Here is an 18,805-nt window from a genome sequence, read left to right as displayed (position 1 = left end):
AATCCTTAGATCGTGCACGATATCGTTTGCTTGCTAAAACACCTCGATTACCTTAACGATTTCTTTTACATTTAAATAATGGGCTGGACTAACTAGGGGGGTATATAAAGTGGGCTCCATTTTAGCTCTGTGCACTTCTGCTCTGTGACTAGTGAGGCTTGGTGTTTACCTGCTGAACTTTCCACATTGCTATTGTGCTTTGTTTTCTTTTGCCTGGCATAACAAAGTGTGTTTAGCCTGCATTCTATTCTGCATTCTGTGGTGATAGATGGTTATCGCTATAGACTTCTGCTAGCCTATGCTGAGGCTAAGGTGGTGAAGGAGAGGGCCCACCAAAGGAGGCGAGCATGCTGGACGAAGGAGTGGCTGCTGCAGAGGGGATACTCGCTCTCTCACATGTCCCTGCTGAGGGAGATTCAGGAGAACAATCTGACTACCTCAACTTCCTGCGTAGATGACGAGACCTTCCAGGAGTTGCTGCGTCTGGTGACCCCCTATATCCAGAGGCAGAATACCAAGACGCGGAGGGCTATCCCTGCTAAGGAGAGGCTATTGGCTACGCTGAGGTACCTGGCTACAGGTAGGTCCATGGAAGACCCTGAAGTTTGGGACCCTCATCTCCCCTCAAGCTATCATCCCGGAGACATGCAAAGCTATTGCGAAGGTGCTGCAGTACCAGTTTTGCAAGGTAAGAAACCAGACCACACTTTTCTTGAGAACGAAAACATTTTTTAAATTAAACTTCTTAAAAATAAACTGTATTACACTTTTTCCCGACCCCTTTTCCTTTTCTCCTATGTAGGATGCATGGAGTGAATTAAGGAAAGGTTGAGTGGATCCAGGGAAAGATCTGAACATATGGGAGAGATTTTACCTCGGGGGATCACCAGAGAATAAGAACAATATTGGACGGGGGATCACCAGAGAATAAGAACAATATTGGACTGTATAATTTGATATCTACATTTTCATCCAAGTTACCCAGACCCTAGTAGTCTGCGCCAGGACCTTTATACAGTACTTGTGATTTCATAATACGTATGTGGTGACCAATTTTTTAGGGGTCAAAGGCAGCATTCATAAAGTGGAGCAAATTATTTATTGTTTTTTCTGTGTGCAAATATTGTCGGTCAGTGGAATAAACATTGGTGTTCAGGGGAAAATACACATTTGTAGGCAAACATTGGTGTTCAGTGGATTAAACATGGGTAGCCAGCAGTACACGTATACCAAAATAGTGTAGAATAGGGCCTGCAAATTCAGAGCTGCTCTGTGTGCTTCCTCTTCATTCACCCTCACAATGCTGCACAAAATGGATGATTGGAGGGTCCAGACATGACCCTGAAATGATGCAGATCACATGATATATTGAGCGATCGGAGGTGCAAACACATGAACGATCTGCACCTATTCGCTTACGACATTGACAGATGTTCCCTGCAGTAGGGAAGATCTGAAGATACGACTAACGACCTGTGGGACCACGCATCGAATTGTTATAGCTTGTGGAAACCTGCACGAATTTGAATGATTTATCATTCCGATGTGTCAAAATCGTGCAGAAAATCGGCCAGTTTGTGGCCAGCTTTATTGTGATCCTTTTTTCTTCTTTACAATTTTCTTTCTTTGTGTAAGGCTGTATGAAAATGAATGTTCAGAACAATTGTTTGCTTTGTCTTCACCCATTGTTATAAATAGCTGCACCACTTGGGTCCTGGTGCAGTGTCTATTATAGGGCTTCATAATTCACCTGCTACTTTCTCCAATGCCAAATGTACAGTGTGGCCTGACTGCCGCCACCCCTTCACCCCTCATATGTTGTGCATAGATCATTCTCCTTCCTTTTCACAATCAAGTGGTAGTGCCAGGTAGAAGAGGAGGCATTGTTCTGCCAACTGTTGTACTGGCATGTATGTCAGTTACCTCTGCTGTCAAGGAAAAACATAGGTCATCACAGCTTGGGCAACCTAGTTCTCATTGCAACCCGGCCAGGGACCCTGATTCTTACTGGCATTAAAGAGGGTAGGAGAGCATGTTGTGATATTCAGCAAACAAGATATCAGTCTAGCATGGTTTAGAAAAGTAAAATTAAATTGCAAAAAATGTGTTTATACAATGTAGGAACATTTTAATTGACGGATTGTCCAAAGAAATGTTACACCATTACATTCTCCCTGCTTAATTTCAAATTCTAGGAGACACAGCAGAAAAACACCCGCACAGATTCAATAATTATCTATGGTCCTTCCCTATTATCTAGGTACAGAGAATTATTTAATAGCAATGGGAGGTGCTCCCAGGAATAAAAATAGCATAGGTCAAAAAGGAAAGAGAAAGTATTCCTATATGGGGCACACACGGACCTAATAGTAATTATAATTGTTACACCCTCAATATGGGATCCAAAATAGCTAAAAAATAACTTTTATTAAACAAATAGACACACAAACAATACACAAAGTAAATTAAAACAAATTATGACGCTATCAAGATTTAATCTCTTAGTAATTGTAATGTCATTACCACACCTTGTCAGTAAAGGCTAATATTCTGCCACTAATATTATAATATTCTCCTTAAGAGGGTCCTCTTATCAGGATAATATAATCAGCGGTGATGTCTCCTGTGATCATAATGCTTGTGCAATTATATTTCCATAAAAACCATTATTGGAAACAGAGTATAATTCTTAATAATTGGTGTCTAATGGTGAACGTAATAATGAGTTCCTCTATTTTATTGTGAAACTGTGTGGAAACATATAGAAATGACCTCCGTTTATTCCCCCGATATAGATTCTCACTATTTAATTGTACCCAGTATAAATACACAGCTGATAAAACAACAAAGAGGATCTGGGTATTTTTTTCAGAGTAACCTGTTATCCACACTAGAGACCCCTCTTATAGTAATATGTGGGTTGATTACGCTATATCTCTCACACTTACAACATTATAGATGTAGCCATCTCTATTTGTAATATGTTGTTGCCATGGTATAATGATTTTTATTATATAAGCCACTCTGATACAATATCGCTCTGCCTTAATTGGCAGTGTTGAGATGAGAGAGGGGGGAATAGAGGTTATGTAGCTTCTGTTAATATCGCAGTTGCATTCTGTCTAAACAAAAGCTCGCTTCTATTAAATAATGACACAATATTTCCAACACATCTCACACATACTAAGACAGCATTGTGAATGTAACGATCACAATAAACTGTCTAGCATACATACACCATTTATCAATCGCAACTCATGTGTCGCTGTTTCCATTTAGGATAGTATCAATATATGCATATTATCACAGTAAGCCAGTGTGTTTGCTTAGTGCGTATGACAGGAAAATCTTAAGCAGTCATAATGACATCTACACGCTTGCTGTAATGCAGCGTGTAGCCTCTTAGCAGCAAGTGCCGCGTGTCTCCCGACGCGTGTTTTGCTAAACCAGCTTTATCAAGGATACAGCGTAATCAACCCACATATTACTATAAGAGGGGTCTCTAGTGTGGATAACAGGTTACTCTGAAAAAAAAATACCCAGATCCTCTTCATTGTTTTATCAGCTGTGTATTTATACTGGGTACAATTAAATAGTGAGAATCTATATCGGGGGAATAAACGGAGGTCATTTCTATATGTTTCCACACAGTTTCACAATAAAATAGAGGAACTCCTTATTATTACGTTCACCATTAGACACCAATTATTAAGAATTATACTCTGTTTCCAATAATGGTTTTTATGGAAATATAATTGTACAAGCATTATGATCACAGGAGACATCACCGCTGATTATATTATCCTGATAAGAGGACCCTCTTAAGGAGAATATTATAATATTAGTGGCAGAATATTAGCCTTTACTGACAAGGTGTGGTAATGACATTACAATTACTAAGAGATTAAATCTTGATAGCGTCATAATTTGTTTTAATTTACTTTGTGTATTGTTTGTGTGTCTATTTGTTTATATTTTGCTGTACAATTTTAATGGATCAATAAAAGTTATTTTTTAGCTATTTTGGATCCCATATTGAGGGTGTAACAATTATAATTACTATTGGGTCCGTGTGTGCCCAATATAGGAATACTTTTTCTTTCCTTTTTGACAAATTCTAGGAGACGCAAGCTTTTTACATGCTGAAAGATACTTCCTTTGCTTTTTTAAAATAAGTATGCAAGAAAAGAGCTGTCAATCCCTTAGGGAGTCTTACTCCGAAGATCCAGTCTATCAATTTTAACAGTTGCTGCTGTTTTATATTTTATCTCCTACCCATTACCAGTTAATAATAACATTTTATAAACACTTTCCTGTAGTCACACTTTAATCTCTGCTGTATCCAGTGCTGAGCCTAGAGAATGGTATATTCATCAAACAGCAAACTTGACCCTCAAATAACAAAACTCCAAGTTTCCGATAGGCAGGTGTGTACAGAGTCTGTGACCACCTTACAGATTGTCCTGTTTCTTTCAGTGAGAAACACATTCTCTCTGGGATATTCCGGTTATCAAATTTCAAAATATTTTGCAGCCTTGATGTGGATAGGCCCCCACAGCCTGTTCTCTCTCTCTCTCTCTCTCTCTCTCTCTCTCTCTCTCTATATATATATATATATATATATATATATATATATATATATATACATATATATATATATATATATTGTCATGTCAGCACTGCTCTCCATATTTAAACATGGGGTAGTCTTTTATCCGTTGTTAGTTTAAACTGAAAATACAACAAGCTTACTGAATCACACTCCATTGTGCTTAATAGACTATATATTAAATTGGGCTCCGGTCATAATTCCGACAATCGGGATGCCGTAAATCAATCAACATAATATTCCTATTACTCAGTGTGACAGAGAAAAAATGTATATCTGAAAGAATAATGTTTCACTAGTATCGGTGAATTCATATCATTACAAGGACTGTACAGTATTGTCTTTTTTTATTATTTTTTCAATTTGATGAACGATGTGTACTTGTGTATATTTTATGTAAAGTGTTTTCTATTCGGGCTATGTGCTTACTCGGACTGTGTTATCTGCCATTTTAAATGGCTGCTCTTCTTTTTATCCATTAATGTCTGTTTAAGTTAAGAGGCTTTTATCTCCTTTCACACATTTCAGAAACCAGCAGCATGGCCTATGAACTGATATAGCAGTGACTTGCAATATTGCTTTTACATTTGCCATTTTAACATGCCACTAAAGTAATACAATGTTTTCATAATTAGCCCTCTAAAGATGCTGTTATTGGTCTGTCCTGGTATGTAAATGGTAGCTGTGTACTTACGTTCAGTCACTCAATGTAGTGTACTTACAGCCTTGAATCAGCTTTATGATCCATCCAGATCACTTCTGCCCATTTGAGAGACTTTAATATACTTTGCAGTTTAATTTATTGTCTTATTCTAACTTGCAGTGACTTCCCCATGACAATAAATCTGCTAATCCAAACAAAGCAGTTTAGCAGTGCAAGCTGGTCATTCACACTCTGGTGCTAAACCCGGCAGTTATCTATAAAGTGGTGAAAGGGTTAATGGTGGACAAAAGTAACTAAATGCAAACACTGCAGGTTTATCAGGTGGGTGTAGGTATTCTGGAAAGTATGTAACCTTTTAAAGTTTATTAATATCCTAGTGGGATTGCTTTCCCTTTAGAATTTGATGTGATGGCCACACAATATATTTTATCAAAACTTGGTGGTTATACTCAACATAATCTCAGTTTATAATGCATTATTTTGTTTCCTTTTTTTTTTTTGCTCTCTTTCACTATTAAGTGTTTCTACGGTATCCTTGCTGTTGCAGTTTTCTTAATGAAAAAAAAATATGGCCAATGACTAGAGCTCTATATATATATATATATATATATATATATATATATATCAGTGTAATAAATACAGATTATTTCCTAAACTTGAATCCAGGTACAGATGTGTCCTCACACATTTAGCCTCAATACGCCATGCAGCGCTCCTTGCCTATAGTGAGTGAGTGAGCCGCCAGGTCCAGTGCAACTCTGCTAGCGTCGGACGTCTTTTTTTGCCAAAAATGCATCTGTGTCAATGTGATGCAACTAGGACGCACCAGGAGACTGCTGATTTAACTTGATATGTGACCCTTGTATATCTGCGTGCAGCCTAGACTGTAAAAGGAGCTTGGCATGGAAAAAAGCTGTGGTCTTGGCACTTTGCATGCTGATTGAGCGACACACACAGATATACAAGTGTCACATATGAAATTAATCAGCAGTCTCCTGGTGCATCCTAGTTACATCGCTTTGCGACTTGGATGCATTTTCGGTACAAAGAGGCACAAAAAAAAAACACCCTGTACTAGCAGAGTATCACGAGAGCTGGTGCATTAAGAGGGACTGTTTGACGTGACTGCAGCAAAGATGAGTGAGGACACATCTGTACAAAATTAACAATAAACCATCACAGCCAAACAGACATTTACTCGCAGTATCCTGGTCAAGCATAGATAACGCATGGCACCATAGCTTTTAGTGGAACCTGCAGGGTTAGTCTTTCTCCTACTATGCACACTGTGCTACGCCGCTCCTGCCCCACCTCCTTTCCTCACAGAGCAGACCTTTTTTAGGCATTGTGCACACTCTCTCCAAACCTGAGAAGCAAGTGTGCCATGCAAGCCCTGCCTGCTTTAATAACAGAGCAAAATTCTGAAGCATGTCTTCATCGCCAGACCACAAAGTTATCAGTCTAACTTGAGCGAACTAGCTTCAAATATAGAAGGACAAGGAAACAACTAACATTTAGTACCCATCGATTGCTTTTGTAAATGTTTGTGTATGTTGTACTGGTGGTGGCACTCACTCTGTCACTACAAGCAAAGAAATTCCAAACGTCTGGCACCCAAAGAGAAACATTTTACCTATCCATGAGCTAGCTTGTGGTAGGCAAACAGCTTTTTGCAGCAGTGATTGTGTTCCTAGTAGAGCTGGATAGATACCCCCCAGGAGAATAATTGACAATGGTTAGCCCAACTATTCATAGGCTATAAATTCAGCAAAATGCGAAAGCAAAACCTGAAGATAGTATTGCCGAGATATAACAACTCTCCAAAATGACTTGCCTGCCGATGGGATAAAACAAATATCCTGGTAGATATATATTATATTTTATAACACCAGTATTTCTACTTCAGAGACATACTCAAACACTGATTTGTGTTTAATACTCATTCCAGGTTATCACTTTATGCTCTGCAACATATTGGGTTTAGGATTATATAATGCGTTATGGTAGTCAGAACAACTGATCCAAAATCCACACCTAGCACCAAGGGCCTGATCTGTGGAGATTTGTATAATCTTCCCTTGTTTGAGTGCGGTTCCTCCAAGTACACAGGTTTCTTTCCACACTCCAAAATATGCTGGAAGGTTAATTGGCTCCTGAGAAGAAAATTAGCCCTAACATATATGTGTGATTTGTAGATTGACATCAGTCCCTGTCTCAGTGGAGCTTACAATGACTAAATATATGTGTGCACTATATAAATAAATATATAATAAATAATAAAACAAATGTTGTAGTCCATCAAGGCCATTTCAGGAGAGTAACATGTTTTAATTTGTAATTCAACAAGCACTGTATAGATGATCCCTCTAAACTGTCATCACCAATAAGGTTTTAGGGCCCTATTTACTACAATCCGCATTTAAAATGCAGTTCTAGTGTGATATTTCTGACTAAATTTGCATTCTGAATTTAGGACATATCACAGGAATTTATCAAAAATCCCCTGCAGGGACCGAGCTTGCGCTAAAGCCCTGTCCCTGCGAATCTCCTCTGCATACTTCTCCCGGTACTTTTCGTAAAAAATACAGGGTGAAAATGTGCGCGCATGCACCGCCGCCGAATACTGCAAACAACCTCACCCCCCCATGCCACCTTTTTCACTATTTTAGTAAAAATAATGTTAATAAATCGGCCCCTTAGACTTGAAATATTCTGGACTGCTGTGTTGTACAGCGATTATTGCCTCTTTCATAAAAATTGTGCGGTATCTGTAGTGCTTTATTTAGCGTAGACCTTGTACTCCCACCACCAGGTCCTTTTACAAATGGGAGGCTAATTAATACTAGATTGTATGTAGTCAGTATGTAACAAAACTGAAGATCTATCACCAAGTGACTCATTAATAAAACAAATAGATATTAAATGACCTAATGCTCTTCCACAGGTCTGGTCGTCATGCATAGAATTATTTTATCTTTCTCGCTCCCACACTTTGTTCAGTTTTTCCTTTTGCCTGTATAATTATTTCTGCATTTCAGTGTTTTGTGGTTTATTCTGGGTTGTCACTGCTTTTATGGAAAGACCTCTTGATCCTTTTTCTATGTACAAATAAGCAATTAAGTAATTATTTCCTTTATCCAACACTAAACAAACATAGGCTTTTCTATATTATTCTGTATGAACAAGTTGTTTATAACAGACCATTTTATCTGTGTTCTATCCCATTCTGTAAGCAATTGAAAATGATGCGTATTATCATCCCTTATTAGTGTGACACTAATCAGGATATGCGATCATTCTTAGCCAGAATTATAGGAAAACATTCCGTTCACATGAAAATAGAGCCGGCTATATACTGAAATGCAAAATAAGACAAAGCTGTCTTAATAAAAGTAAGAGCCATTCTTCTCATAGTGATGAAGCGTATGGACTCTGAGCAAGGTTAGTAAATAACGCTCACATGCAAATCTGCACTGGAATGAACCAACCGCTTGCTTTTATTGCACTTGGTGGATAGTGTAGACTTACACTGTTCAGCAATATTCGTAAATTATTATTATCATTTATATGGCGCCACAAGTGTTCCGCAGCGCCTTACAAAGTACATAGACAAAAAAGTAACCATTGACTTACAATACAATACAGGAAATGGATAAACATTGCTATATTAGTGACATTAACGCCCGCATAAGCAGCCAAGTGTTAGTTGCCCTAGTGGCTAGTAAGAGATAAATTAAATTACAGTAGGGAGAAGCACAAGAGGGTAGAGGGCCCTGCTCGAAAGAGCTTACATTCTTTAAGGGAGGGGAAGACAAACAGGAGTGACACAGAATGGGGTGGGCCGGGAGAAAGGAAGATGTAGCAGCAAGTTAGGATGAGAGCTGGAAGGCTTTAATGAAGTAGTGGGTCTTAAGAGCTTGTTTGAAAGATGGTAGAGAGGTGCAGAGTCTGATAGGGAGAGGGAGGAAGTTCCAAAGGTGAGGAGCAGCACGGGCAAAGTCTTGGAGGCGGGAGTGGGAGGAAGTAATCAATTGGCATGAAAGGCGGCGTGTATTAAGTGAACGAAGAGGGCGGACAGAAGAGTGAAGGGAGATGAGATCAGAGATGTAAATGGGAGAGGAATGGGTGAGGGCTTTGTAAGTGATTGTAAGAGCCTTGAATTGGGTTCTGAAAGGGAATGGGAGCCAGTGGAGGGCTTGCAAAAGAGGGGAGGCAGATGTAGAGCATTTGGAGAGGAAGATGAGCCGAGCAGCAGCATTGAGCACAGTCTGGAGAGGAGAGAGATGGGATTTGGGGAGGCCAGCTAGGAGAAGGTTACAGTAGTCCAATCTGGACATGACCAGTGAATGTACCCTCTTTATCAGTACAGAGCAAAATCTGATTCTACTTTTAATACAAAGGTAATTAAAAGATTTTACAGTCCACATTGCTGAAAAGCTTCTAAAGATCATTTAACAGAAATATGCATCCATTTTAAAATAATTGAAATGATGATGCTGTTCCAAGATGTCCTGTCCTAATGTTGAACAGTTTTAAAAGGGAAGCATGTAGTCTCTGTTCTAGCAAATGGATTTAGCTTGCAAAGTGGAAGTACATAGGTTTAATGAAATTTAGATTAAAGCATTTCACTTGTAGGTGTGAAGATAGAATCTAATTTTCCTTATAATTCCGATCTCATTCTATAAAAAAAATCCTCTGAAGATATAGTAAATACACTGACATTATACCATGGAACCACAATAATGCATTGTAAAAAAAAAAATTGTCTTTACTCAGAACACATAAATTGTCACAAACATAAAAAAAAATGTAAAATGACATACTGCATAACACTATCATTAGTTATTGACCAATTGATATACTGTATTTGAACAGTAGATATTCAGAATTGTTTATACCTTACCCCTAATTGAATTGATTCATTAAGCTTGTATGAGAAAGATGTGAATGTTCTGAATAATATGATCTACCAATATTTTGTATAGTTGCAAACTTTAAATGTATATACCCAGGGGCACATCTATAATGGGTGTGGGGCCCCTGGGTCCAGAGGGGCCCTGCACCGCACACCCTGCACAAATAGTATTACTTACCTCTCCGGAGTCCCACGTTGGTGCAGGGGTCCGGTGCTGTAAAAATGACTGGAAAATGGCCGCCGCGGCCATTTTCCCATCGCATGCGCAGTACAGGGAAACCTGGTGACCTGCGCATACTCTATACACTCTGGGCGCACTCTAGTGCCCAGAGTCTATAACTCCGGCGCTGGCCGCGCACACAGCTCAGTGAGCTACCGGACAGAGGTGGGGGCCTGTGTCGGAGACTGCACACTGGCCCCCTCCTCTCTAGAAACACCCCTGTATATACCTCTTGGTAGGTCTAAGATCTCAAATTGAAATGTAAAAGTCCCATAATTAATCTGTTCATGTAATGTATAGATCCACAGGTCACCTTAATGCGTTTCTCCAGGGTTCCATTTTCATCAAAAACATTCCTCTCTAGGTTGCATAATTAGATAATAAAGAGCAGTGACGTGCGGTGAAGTCAATGGTTGGGGAGGCTCACATGGAGATAGGTCTGAGTGCTGGGAGCCTGTCTTCACCCCCTTCTCACTGTAACACTCCCCTCACTACACTAAGCTTCAGTGCCCATTGATTCTCCTACCTGCATCACTGTGTCTGTTATTGCTGCTGCTGACTGAGCTTCATCTCTAAACACTGCAGTGCACTTCCTGGGCACAAGACACATCCAAGGTGTCAATCAATGCTGAAAGCATCCCTCCCATATTCAGAGGCATGCCTCTATTAGCTCTCTTTCTGAGCAGCTTACTGCCCTTGGTGTGGCCCTCAGCTCTGCAAGCAGTGTTTGACTATACAGAAACGAGGCTTAGCTGTTGCTGCCTCATTCCCATTCCCACAAAGCTGTTGAGTGTTAACTATGATTACAATAATCAAAGAAGATGTTCATAAGTTAGAAATATCTTCTTTGTATTATTCTAATAATTTTATATTAGATCTCAGGCCTACACTGACTGCACGTCCTTGATGAAGAGAGTCCTGGAGGTAAAACCCAAGATTAATGGTGCAGGTAATGTCGCTCTAAAATCTAGAATGGCTAATACAAAGGACAGAGGGCCTAATTCAGACCCGCTCGCGAGCGCAGGACGCTCGCAAGCGGGTCAATGGTGCCCTAATGCACATGCGCACGACAGAGGGAGTTCCGTCGTGCGCATGCGCGAGACCCACATAGCGACGGGGAATCCGTCGCTCGGGGTCTCTCACCAAAGGGGGCGTGCTGTCGATGGTGAGCGACAGCACGCCCCCTTTGGTGGGCGTGCCGGAGGCGTGGCTGCCAGACGGTGGCGTTCCCATGGGACCGCCTACCATTTCAGTCCGGCCCCACTGACATCAGTAGTGATGTCAGTGGGAGTGATTTTGGCTCTGATAGAGCCAAAATCACTCCAGGGCTTGCGGAAGCGAGACCCTACCGCAGGGTCTCGTTGCAAGTGCGATGGTCTTGACCATCGCGACCATCATCATGGACGCTCGCTATAGCTGTGGGTGGTAACCCACAGCTATGCGAGCTTCCATGAGGCCGCTCCATTTTCAGGTAGGAGGGCCCTGATTCAGAGCGAGCGCTCTGGTCAGAGCGTCCGGCTCTGAATCAGGCCCAGATTCCACCTCTTTACAAAGATGGGACAAGAATGCTCAGGAATATAAATGCCACATACAGTAAGTACTGAAAATAACCAATATGGAAAGCACTTCAACTGGGGAAGCATATCTGAGTATTGTCTGGCAACAGATCACTGGTGTTCTTCAGAAATAGTCAAGGAGGCAAAACTGATATCTTAAGCAGAAAGAAACCTTAAGTAGATTTCCTCATTACATGTCGCATGATGCAAGGAGAAGACAGAAGTTGATTGCCTGAGCCAGAGGCAGATGGTTCCAGGGAAATGATCCTTGCAACAAGAAGTCTTTTCAGCTACTGATCTTGATTCCTTACGTGGACATTATGGCAACAAACCAAAAATGCTAAAGTTCTAAGACTCCTCTTTACAAAGAATTCAAGGGACAGAATGAATAGACTCATTTTCAATCCCAATGCAGACATTGGAAGTGTTAGATTTTAGAAAAATATCATGAAATAAAATTAGCAACCATTCCAGACATCCTTTAACTTTCTGCATGATGGACTATGTAAATGACTTGCCTTATCCACAGTCAACGTACACGTCTCAGTGCGGAGTATTTTTAAGGAGAACAAAGTGACCTCACAATGGACTTGTTTTTTTTTCAAGTGGTGAAAAGAAGTCACCCCTTTATTATGCAGAAAATGCATTCAGTAGATACAAGCGATCACAGTATATTTATTCTGGACAGGTGAACTCTGGCATATAGAGCATTTGTTTGTGGTTCCGGTGAGGCCTAAAGTGTTATTCCCTTTCCAAGATAGCTATATCCAGATAGATTAGAGAATTAATTAGTCATACAAAACAAGGTGGGCATAATGTGCCAGTAGTACAGGGCCTACGCAACTCGAGCACTTGGGCAAAGACTACTCTGGCCATGATGACTGAACTCTGCAAGACAACAGGCTGGACATCTATCACTACCTTAGTCGGCAGAAGATAATATATCCATTATAATACCTGACCATGTTCTGTATTTTGTATTACTAGTCTAATGTTTGCATATTTGTGATGATGGGTTCTCATCTAGAATACCGCATTCTACTTCATTTTAACAGATATTTCAGTTAGTGTCTTGCAGCCTTGGCCTCTACCCTCTAAGCCAACATTGTGCAAAGGCCCACACCCAGAGTAGTGTCCCAAAGCTGACTATAGGGACCAGAGCAAATATAAAATTGAATGAAGGTATTCTGTGTTGTTACATAGTCCACTTGTCATGTATGTTATCTTGATCTCTCCACTTATGCTCAAGATAATCGCTTTGTCCCCTGGTATGAGAGGTGGGCTGAGTTAAGTGGTGTCCATTTAATAAGTATCCAAAACAGTGTACTATAAATATTAGTGAAAACTCTCCCTTTTGGTATTCTACAGCTGCCAAGTCTTCAGTAGTTTCGGCTGCAGGGTCAATAACATTATTTAAAAAACAATGCCTGCTTTGGTATTTTTGCCACTTTAAATCCAGCAGCTGTAACTATGGTGACCTAGAAAAGCTCCTCTTAGTAAGTTTACCCCATAGTGACACTGGATGGTTAATGTTTATTACAAGTATTAATTGATCTTTCTTTTGTTTTTCTCCCAGGATATGTTGGTGTCTTCACTGATGGGACACATTTTCCCATTTGATTTTAAGCTCTGTCATGAGCAGGACCCTATTTAGTTTTTCTTTTCATGTCTGCATTTATTTTGTCTACCTTGAATGTCCCCATTTTATGTATGTCATGTTTTCCCCACTGTCCATCGCTGCGGAGCAATTTGGTGCCTCACAAATAAACTATAATAGTAATATGTCTCTCTGTGTGACCAGCCTGTGTAATGAGATGTAGCAAGAGAACTGTAAGCAGTCTATTACCATAACCCTCAGTGTGTTACCACTCTGGGAAATGAAGGAACAGATGGAAATGTTACTTGCGGACGATTTTTCTCCTTTTTGTTAATTTAGTCGACACTGCAGGACTGGCCTCAATGACCGCAAATAGGTTTATAATTTGATCCATGAAACTGGAACAAATCAGGACTGTCTGATTAAATAAAAACTTTGCTTGTAGAACAATAGAAAGTAATGGATAATTGTGTGGGGAAGTGGAATAGTCATTCTGTTTTAGATGTGAGGATAAAGCACTTTTGAAATAGGAAAAGAAAAACAAGTGAATAAAATGTGATACCTGATAGCAAAGTATAGGAAATCACTATAAGCCTTTGAGAGGCATGGTAAGTTAGGTTGATAGTTATCATGTCAATATGCATCAGGTTGAAGAATCACGAGAATGTCAGCATAGCCAAAATGACAGCATGCAGCATATTGACAGTGACAATGTCGACACGGATGACATGTCAACCCAATGTCCCAGGGGTAATCTGGTCTTGATGACTGAAGGGGCTTTCGGGTCCCAGCGGTTTTCTGACCATCACACCCGGCGTAGATGCCTGACGAAGCGGCGGTGTGGTTGAGTATTCTCCCACTATCCCTAACCCTCCTCATAGTCCCTAACCCACCAGGCAGCACGTAAAACTGTCGGCAATCTGATATATCAACATTTCACATGACGACATTTCAGATGTCATGGCGAATCACGTTGACATTACGAATGTTGACATGGTAACTGTAGGACAATCTGACCGTATCCTCAAACAACTTAGGGGCTTGCAGTAAAATATTCAATGGATTCAGCTATTAAAGGTTTTTTGTTTTTTTTAATAAAACCACAAAACTGCTTTACTTTCACATCTATTATATGTTTAATATTATATTCAATTTATTCAGTAACTGCTATAATCTAGAAGATTGGCTCCCAACTTTCTTCAATCACAGCGCCTTAAAGTATCCGCATTTTTTCCATGGCACCGCTTGGCCAAATGTTTCTTATTAAAAAAGGTAAACAAAAATGGTTAAGTAAATTGTGTTCTTCATCCTTAGGTTTAGTTACTGTATGTGGTAGATAGTTGCGCTTCTGTTTGTCCACCCATTTTGAGTTGAAGCCACCGGTCTTGCCTATCACATTGACCATAAATAATTTGATTCGGTCCAGGACACCATCCCGTGGTACCCCTGCAAGTGCCCTGTGGCATCCCAGGGTTCTGGGGCACCCAGTTTGGGAACCACTGGTCTAGTATATAACACATTAAGAGCACGATGCATCAAGCCCAAAATGCAGTCAAAACTCAGAAAACTTAAATTTTCGGAGGCTTGATCGCATTACCTATATGCACCAAGCTCTGTAAAGAGAGACTTTCTGGAGAATTTATTCCATAGGAGATGCTATCTATATGGGCAATAAGCGGCCCTTCAGCTGTTGAACTACAAGTCCCAGTATGCCTTGCACCAGTTTTAGCATGGCCAAATAGCAACACTGTGTCGGGGCATGTGGGAATGTGTAGCTATACAACAGCTGGGGGGCCACTTATTGCCCACCCCTAGAATAGCAGCCTCTGGGCTACTTACCACATTATTCCGTGAGATATCCAATAGGATCCCTCTGTGTCCCCCCCCGTGGCTCGTGTATGCGCTGGCTGAGGACTCCCGGGTTTATCGGAAGAACTATCCTTTGCGGTTTTAAATGCAGTTGTGCATGCATACAGCTTTACTAAACTCTGCTATACATGCAATCAGTGGCGGGATTTATCAATTCAAATGCCAGTCTTGATACATCCCGCTTTAAGGATTAAATAATTTGTGGTAATATGTACACATTTGTTCACATATGACCATAATGGATATATTTCTTCTTGCACTGACCATTATTCATAAGATTGAATAAATAACCATGGAAAATATTTTTCTATATTCGGTAGAAAATTGTTGTATGAAAATTTATTTGTCTGGAGAGAGTTTTTCGGTTGTCACCAATCTCTTGACAGAAGCATGGCTGCCACCTGCTGGCTGGTCTTTGAAAATGTGTTTTTTTTGCCCTGGTAAAGCAAACGATGTACCACATTAACACACGTTAATAAATTCTTGGAAGTATTAAAATCAAGGCATGTTTTTACTCAATAGACCTTTAATTATTTTAGTGATCATTATAAACTGATAGGAATATAGCCAGTTGACCTGTTAAGAGAACACAACTTTTGCTCTTGAACACTGGGATAGGTGTGTGTAAAATTAGGTCGTTTGAAACATAGATGATGGATTTTCTATAAACTTTATAGGTAGTTTGTACTTTCCTATGAGCCAGGAGATGACCGTGCTTTTGTGTACTTTTATGCACAGGTAAATTCTGATCTTGGTGCATATAGATAATAAAAGTAATGTAAGGACCCAACACAGTTTAAATATATTTGGGATTAAACACTGATAAGCTTCTTCATAGAGGTGTGAGCTCCTTTTAAGTTGCCTTCATATCTGAGCTCACATACGCGCTCGCATTGTATGTTTACACAGTTCTCCCTTCAATATCACTGATGTACTCAGTGAGCGACTAAAACACATCTGCTGCTTGTTATCACTTGCGATTCAGTAAGGAGAACAGGAAAGCATGTAGTGTGAGGTGCAACTTACCTGAGGAAAGATAGAAGATCCAGCACCTTACTTGATGCTTTCATTATAACGCCAGGGTTTATGTGGAGATGGCAGATCCATGTGTACACCTCCTATAGCTGTACCATTAAGAGCTTACATTATTAATGTATTTAAATTGTGCCTCACAATATTCCCAACTCAAGAACTGACACCCTTTAGGTCAGATCCTCTCCACCCTGTCACAGAACCAAATTGTTACTACATGCCCCCCCCAATGGAAGTCGGACAGTTAGGGGGGGTACGGTTGCCAAATATCTATTTAGGGCTACATCAAGTTTACAACTATGTGTAAAATGTTTGTTTAATACTTTTGTTTGTAAGCTTAGAAAAGATAAATGCTTTTACTGTAGAACTGTTTTTATTTTCTTGATTTTTGTCCATGATTATAGACTTATGCTGGTACACACTTGAAGATATATCATTTGTTCTATTGACATGGTTCAGACATATCAGGTCGGCTCTGCGGCACAGCCGATACTGATATATCGAAGATATATCCGTGCGTCTGGCTGTGTGTACGGGTGACCCGCCGACCACCCATAGACTTACTGCAGGGATCGACAACACTGACATTTCAACTGGGCGAGCTGTGATGCGAGTCCAGACACATCGAGTGGCCGATTGGTAAGTGTGTATAGCTTACCAATCAGCAGATCGGTCCGCTGACTGATATGTCGTCAAAGTGTGCACCTAGCATTATCCATATCATGTTATGGCTCATTTATAGGTTTTAGTGGTAAACAATGATCACATGGGTATAGAACAGCCATTTCTACATATTTTAAAGGCAGAGTTTATTAATATGCCCCCTTGCATGCGTGGGCAACTGCCATCTTGACATGGTGTTAGCCCATTAACTGCAATGGGGCTTCCCTGCAGGAGAGGGATCTTGCGATCCCTCTCTGGTTGTCTACAGAAAATCCTGCAGGGCATCGTTTCTTTTTGTGCATGTGCCGTGAGATATCTGATGATATAACTACATTGATTGTATATAATATACTGTTGTCCTTCCGTAAAGACATTTCTCTAGGTTTTGTAGCAGGCACTATTATAAACTGTGTTTCTCTTTTCTGTCCTTTACAGGCTGGTGGAAGAGTTCATGCTGCTTGCAAACATGGCCGTTGCTCACAAGATTTACCACCACTATCCTGAGGAGGCCCTGCTTCGCCGCCACCCACCTCCACAGACCAAGCTGCTGAATGACCTGATTGAATTCTGTGACCAAATGGGACTTAACATTGACTTCACGGATTCTGGCACTTTGCATGTTAGTAAGGCCGTAATTAAATCCCTTGGTCTGCAGATGTAAATGTGAGTGTTCAGACTCACAGAAAGGTTTGGGAGTTTGAGTCTAGCATTGTGATTTACATCCTAAATGACTGATTCAAATCTACCAACAGGTAATTATTAGGAGTCCGTCTTTAGCGATTTTATTGGTAAATACCCTTATTCATTCATAGTAACTAATCATGAAACCTATTACCATTACAATCGGTAAATAAGTATATTAATATATCAGGTGGATGCTTTCCTACATTTAGCAGGAAAACAAACACTTGGGAGGCTATGGAGGATTTATCCATGTACAGCTATACATTAAAAGCATAAATTAGGGACAGTTTGAGGAAAAGAAGAACACTGATATTTTAGCACATTTCCAGTTGCTTATGTCCCACTCAGCAGCATCATCTTCATTATTTATTGAACTACAAAAAAATATATATTTACACAGCTCCTGGCGCTAATCAAATGGCAATTATTATAACTCAATATTCATTTTATCAGCAGTGAAGCTGTTCAATTAATCATAGCAGCATAACACCATGTGAGCCCGTGACAGCTCACCAATAAACACGTGTAGAGCAAACTAATAATACATATATAGGTGATGCGCTAATTAAAAATAGGTCCCAATGTGGCAGAACAATCAATCAGAACACAATCATTCAGATTTCTTATTATTTTAAATTGTATATTACACATAAAACATCATACATACATACAGTCAGGTGCATAAATATTGGGACATTGACAGAATTTTCATATTTTGGCCTCTATTCACCACCACAATGGCTTTGAAATGAAACAAACAAGATGTGCTTGAACTGCAGACTTTCAGATTTAATTTGAGGGTAATTACATCCAAATCAGGTGAACGGTGTAGGAATTACAATGGTTTCTATATGTGCATCCCACTTTTTAAGGGGCCAAAAGTAATGGGGCTATCAACGCAAAAGCTATTTCATGGACACGTGTGGGCTATTCCTTCGTTATTTCATTATCAATTAAGCAGGTAAAAGGTCTGGAGTTGATTCTAGGTGTGACATT

At 40.0% G+C, this 18,805-nt stretch overlaps 1 protein-coding gene across 2 annotated transcripts in view; it reads left to right on the top strand.

Annotated features, from left to right (window-relative positions):
• The window catches only part of DIS3L2 (DIS3 like 3'-5' exoribonuclease 2), a 393,579-nt gene that overhangs the window by 362,285 nt on the left and 12,489 nt on the right, over nt 1-18,805 (top strand). For both annotated transcript variants that reach the window (XM_088467467.1, XM_088467468.1), the window contains one exon: nt 17,561-17,744. In XM_088467467.1, the coding sequence (XP_088323593.1) occupies nt 17,561-17,744 (184 nt within the window). The remainder of the gene's footprint in view (nt 1-17,560; nt 17,745-18,805) is intronic.

The sequence above is a fragment of the Taudactylus pleione genome, unplaced genomic scaffold (assembly GCF_031769625.1).
Source record: "Taudactylus pleione unplaced genomic scaffold, aTauple2 ptg000010l, whole genome shotgun sequence".
Taxonomy (NCBI): Eukaryota; Metazoa; Chordata; class Amphibia; order Anura; family Myobatrachidae; genus Taudactylus; species Taudactylus pleione.
This window is presented reverse-complemented; position numbering and strand designations above follow the sequence as displayed.